This window comes from Mya arenaria, chromosome 4 (assembly GCF_026914265.1).
Source record: "Mya arenaria isolate MELC-2E11 chromosome 4, ASM2691426v1".
NCBI lineage: Eukaryota > Metazoa > Mollusca > Bivalvia > Myida > Myidae > Mya > Mya arenaria.
In genome coordinates, this window is record NC_069125.1 from 42,621,825 (window position 1) to 42,627,824 (window position 6,000).

Consider the following 6,000-nt stretch of genomic DNA (forward strand, 5'->3'; position numbering starts at 1 on the left):
TCCTTTCATACGCATATTCAGTATGGAAATATTTGGAACATTTTGATTACTTCCAATTCGATGACTGATTCTTCTTGCCTATTTCAGGCTGATTATCAAATACAAATTTGCCCAGTTATACAACACTAATAAACAGATTATTTTTTAACTTTCAAAATATTTCCAACATGGGGATGGTAGCATTATAACTTTCTTAATTGGTCAAAATCTTCATTTTAGCTGTTCAGCACATAACAGTATTGAATTAAAACATGAATCTAAAAAAATAAAATGATAGTGTCATATAATTAATATGTTGTAGCTTATTTCAATATGTATTTGTACAATAACTGAAAGTCTTACATTTGGAGAAGCAAGCTGTACGTTGAAGCTGGAGTTCAGCAGTGTGTAACATGTGTTGAAAGATTGTGATGTGACGCCTGAAATAATATTCAACATAAAAATCAACGGGTATACCTTTGCAAGAACATCAACATTACATGTACTCACATAACAGCAATCATTAATTAAAACTATTTTCCAGTAACTCCTGTTATAATGTTGTTGTTTTCTTTTCTGAAGCACTTTCCAACTTTATGGCCAAAATGGATTAACAAAACTGTTAAGTATTTTCCCCAAAAAATAGATGCATAATGCATTTGAAATATCATTAATATGGTATAAGAGTTCATGATTTAAAACATGACATGTATACAGTCAGGGGCGTAGCTTAGATGGAATCAATGTGTAGGCCGAATTCTAGGGGGGTTGGGGGCATGCTCCCCCAGAATTTTGTTTGACCCTACAATGTCCTTGCACGTCTGCTGAAGGGAGTCTTGAATCCTTAATGTCTATGTTACTCTCCATCTAGCAAGTTCCGACTTTCTGACAGGTTCAAACAATGCGAGTTGCAATGCACGTAATTTGCATGTGGTGAACGTTCACGGATAAGAGCATGAAGTCCCCGAAATTTCCCAGACATGTTTGACGCACCGTCATAGCACTGAGCTCTGATCTTAAAATCGAGATTTGCAAGAACTCCATAATGTTTGCGCAAAGTGCGACTCCCTTGATCGATTCACGCTCGTCGAATCTTAGAATTTCTTCTCAGACCACGCAACTCCAATCGAAGAAACGCAGGCAAAAAACAATTGTTCTTTTGTCTGTTGCAACATCGACCATGGTGGCATAATAGGGGCACGACCGACAGTCTTCCAAAAGTTGTTCCTTCACCTGACTTGCACTTAAGCCAATTAATTCATTTTGGATTTCTGGTGAAGTGTATTTACTGTTATAGTGTGCCTTGTTTAGATGATTTGCTCGGATTTGGTCATTTTGTGCAAAGGTCCTCAGTATCGCCATGAAATTGCTGTTATTTTCGGTGTGTCCGCATGATGGTATATTTTGCTTTGCACAAAAAAAATAATTCTGGAAAATATGTATCGATTTTTGTTTACCGATTCTTTCGCACTGGTGGATACGGTTTTGTTTATCGATTCACCTTTTCCGGACAACATATCCATATAGCCTTCGGCACGAACAGACGCATCACGATGTTATTGTTTAACTGCATGACGTTTTATTAGCATTGAAATATTCTTCCAAACCCATGTGCCGGGCGTAAAGGCTTTCTCTCGTCCGTCTATGCCTCTGAACAAACAGCAGTTCACTCAAAAGACACAGCATCTTTTGTCATGGAGTACCTCAACCATGGTGTTTCCATTAACCATCCCTAACGCTATTGTCTCAGTACAAAAAAATAAGTGTATTATATAATTTAAACCGATAAATTAAACACTGCCATTCGGAAACAAATGTACGATTACAAACAAATAACTGGTTTACATAGTAAATCCATCTTTACTGGTTTACATTTTAGTTTCTTACTGACACTGTCACAGGACAAATCCACTTTTAAAATATACTGGTCTGTGAGTTACTAAGCACACAATTCAATACAATTTTAATACCATTTATTAAGACTAAAGAAAAAGACTGACCGTGTTGAAAATGGGAACTGAAGACATGATGGTCAGGTTTAATTTAATAACTTTTGTTTGTTGTCTTCTTCTAAAGTGGGTAAGGTAAGACAGCCTATATCCGGATACTTGGGAACGTTTTCGGCCATGATGACCTCTGACACGTTATTGGCCTGTTTACATTTCAAGGAAAAAACGCCTACCAAGCATTGTTTGAAATGTTTAAAAAACGAAACTGTCTATTCTTGGCAAATATTGTTTCTGGTGTTCAGTTTACCCCTACCCACCTACCCCCTCCGTTTTTTATTGCATTTTTGGCATTTTTATTTTTTTCGACTTTCTGGGGAAATGTGTAGGCCGCGGCCTACACGGCCTATAGGAAGCTACGCCCCTGACAGTAAATATTTTTAAAAGACTGTTGAAAAGTGGGCGTGTCCAAACAAACAAAAAAATGAGTTTTTAATACACTGACTTTCAAATTAACATTCACAAGATTAAGATCAGGATAAATGTTTCTTTAAAATAATAGTGAAATATTGCTGTAAATAAATTAAGATTATGAAAGAATACTTTAAAAACAACCTTCTGCTGCAGAACTCAGAACAACCAAACAAGACTGCCTGGGCGCAGACATCTTTGAAATGTGTAAACTACGGTGTCCAAACTATTTGAGATGGGTATCCTGCGGCGTTCCTACTCAGTGCAGCGGTTACTCCCCTTTTATAAAAGTACGTTTTTATACGTGATTGTTTTTCATGTGGTCAAAGGGACATCAAAGACTTGTCCAATTTTAAATACAATGTTAATAATGCGTCACTAGGCGTGCGTATTCTTTTAGATGCAATATCTTACTAAAATAATCACGTATTACTAATATTTCTATGAGGAATCACGGTTTCCTTATAATTAGTTCATGTTGGGTATATTAACATGTTCCTATATATAGGCCGTGTTTTATGGGTCCTTACAAACCTATGATAAATTCCTGAAACTGAAACAAGGGGGAGCACGTAGAGTTGTAAAAATGTGGCCAATATCTTACTAAAATATGTTATTTCAGTCCTCAATAAAACCGCTAATGTTTTTGCCATTTGAATGGTTTCAGTCTGTGTTTTATAATGTGCATGTAATATTTTTTAAAAATCTTCCTATAGGATTGATCTACTGCGCGTTTCATATATTTTCTGTCATCTATATGCCAAGCAAATAAAAGTACAATAAACTACACATCACGAATAAATACTGACTATTTAAAGGACACACAAAGCACGCGAATAGTGTTGTAATAATGGTTTTTAATCCGAATAAATATTCCAAACAATATGAACAATTATAACACACGTTAAGTTATTTCTCCAAATAGTTATTTTTATAGCCGAAACTTCACTAGCATGTTCAAGCATTAACTAAAACGAGTATACTACTTAAATAGTGTCTATATTAACGGAAAGGACACCATTTCTTATCATTTTAATTCTGATTTATATAAAAAAAAAAAAAAGATATTTATAAATATGTTCTAGGAGTAGGATTTGTTATTAGTCCCAGCCAAAAGTCGCGTACGCTATCTTAATACGGCCATTAAATATTAAAAAAGCATTTAAGTATAATAACTTAATTAACTAAATTTCTTGCTCCAATACAAATATTATTTGATATCTGACATACTATTTATATAAACTCGCCCTATGAGTAAAACAGCCGAGCACAAACACTATGCAAGGCTGTGAAAGTAAGGCCTTAAAATACATTTGGTTCGGATTGCCCAACCCTACCGACGATATAGACGCCGACCCTACCGTTTTTATAGTCAGAAGGTAAAAAAAAACTTCTAAAAATAGAGTTATGCATAAGATTACAATTCTAATTGACGACAATAACGTTCTTGAATAAAGCCTTATGAAAAATAAAAGGCCTACCTACCCATACATTACCTACCCTACGTGTTTTTAAAAAGGGTGTACCTGAGACTGGTGTGCATTTCTTTTCATAGAACAGAACAGAACATTTATTGTTAACTTGAACATGTACAGTTTATCGTTATTACAATAAAACAAACACACGACATGACAATATGCGAGAGTGCATATACATATATAATATATCAATGGTTTTAGCATGTTAAAAGCAATAAAGTTAAGCATTATTATTCAAAGCGTTATATCGTAACTTAAAAGCCTGCTTGCGATACAAAGCTAGATTTCGTAGATATGCAGTATTTTCAGCGTTTACTAATTGTACAGTATAAATTTAAACATACTTGATCTAATATAATTAAATTTATTCATGTATTTTTTCTAATATCATTTATATTGCAGACAAATCAAAATAAAGTAATATTCGTCTTCAATATCATTATGAATACATAAAACACATTTACGTTCATTTCTTTCAATATTTACATAGCTGCCTCTTTCAACATTTAACATATGAGAGGACAATATTCTAGCAATAATATTCCTAAGTCTATAGCTATACAATGTATCATATACTGATTCAATGACAATATAGAGGTATCTGTTCAAAAGATGAAAGAATAATGCATGATTTATGGTGGCGTAAATGGCAGAGAACAGTTTACGTCATTGGTTCTAGTTTATTGGAGGATACTGCAGACTTTTATTAACAAATATTGTATCAAGATTTTCTGTCCACAATAAAATGACATACATGTACATTGGACATTTCTTTGACATCATATACATATCCTGATTGTAGTCTAAAGCTACTGAATTATGTAAGACCATATGTAGGTTGGGTGTGTTTTAATCTAAACAAAAACATCATCCACAATTTAAATGGTTTGATATTTCATTTATTTCTGACTTAATAAAAGGTTTTATCTCGACTTTATGGAATGGCACGTCACAGATAGGTACCATTCTTGAACACTGTCAAGGTGTGATCGGGAAGAGAGCGGGAAATGAGTGTACGTATTTTTGTTGCTAGGTAACGATTGCAGTAATCGATACCTCAGAGAAGCCGACAAGAAAATGTCACAGAAATCAAAAATACCGTGCAATACAATATTGGAATACGATCTGACAGCTTGGGTTTCATTTATTGGAAGGGAAGCCCTTCATCAATATATGTGGCATAATAAGACGGTAAGTTACTTTTCATGTTCATTAACACTCTTAAAATGAGTTATTGTCTTGTCAAATATGTCATGAATGTCAAAAGAAGTCATTGTCATTCCCTCATTTGAAGAATTTTAAAGATGCTTATTAAATTGATTTTTGTATAATTATTGAAATACTGCAGATATAGATATCTCTGACAGGTGTTTCATTGAGCCGTTGGTGGCTCACACTTGCCTATTAGTTAGCTTGCCTTGTCAGATTTCAAATGATGATGTACTTAGATTGATCAAGATGCCTTTCACTCACATGCAATGTCAGTATATCATGATCAACAATGTCGCAAGTACAATACACGTAATAGGAATGGGAATGGTACATGTTACGGGAGCATTTATACATTTATGGTAGATCTGATATTACAAATGAGCAAAATATTGTTGTGACATTAAACATATTGTTTGACTGGGTATCAGTAATGATTCTTATTCTAATTACCCGGTAGCGCGAGTGCATTGCGGTGCTTCAATGGGAAGTTTAGTCATATCATGAACTTGATTGACGACGTCCTAGCTATTTAAGTTTAGTGCGGCATACTGGATAATTCTGAATTGAATACGTTACGAAAGGATTTAATTTTTGAATTACAATGCTGCTTTTTTTCAGAATTACTCGAGCAAAAAGTTCTTGGCTACACGGCGAGGATTTCGCTTCGTAACATGTGGTGAATTTGAAGCTGTTATTCGGCAAACGTCTTTAATATCCATACTTTTGGATGAAGTGTTGTTCAACCATCTCAGACAAACTAATACGAACGATAGGAAACGGAAGCCATTTTTTGGTAACAAATATGTCAAAGGATTTAGGTGAATTTGAGACAAGAACTCTGCAGATGATTCTAATACTTAGTTTGGCTAAAGTTTGTTGAAACAATCGAAGAAGACTAACGCGGTAATTAAATC

The 6,000-nt window shown here is 34.3% G+C and overlaps 1 protein-coding gene across 3 annotated transcripts in view; it reads right to left on the bottom strand.

Annotated features, from left to right (window-relative positions):
- The window catches only part of LOC128231868 (glutamine amidotransferase-like class 1 domain-containing protein 1), a 29,135-nt gene extending 26,543 nt beyond the window's left edge, over positions 1-2,592 (bottom strand). For all 3 annotated transcript variants that reach the window (XM_052945113.1, XM_052945112.1, XM_052945114.1), the window contains exons 1-2: positions 2,541-2,592; positions 343-419 (exon numbers count right to left, since the gene is read on the bottom strand). In XM_052945113.1, coding sequence (XP_052801073.1) covers positions 343-419; positions 2,541-2,592 — 129 coding nt within the window. The remainder of the gene's footprint in view (positions 1-342; positions 420-2,540) is intronic.
- Positions 2,593-6,000: the final 3,408 nt, after the last annotated feature.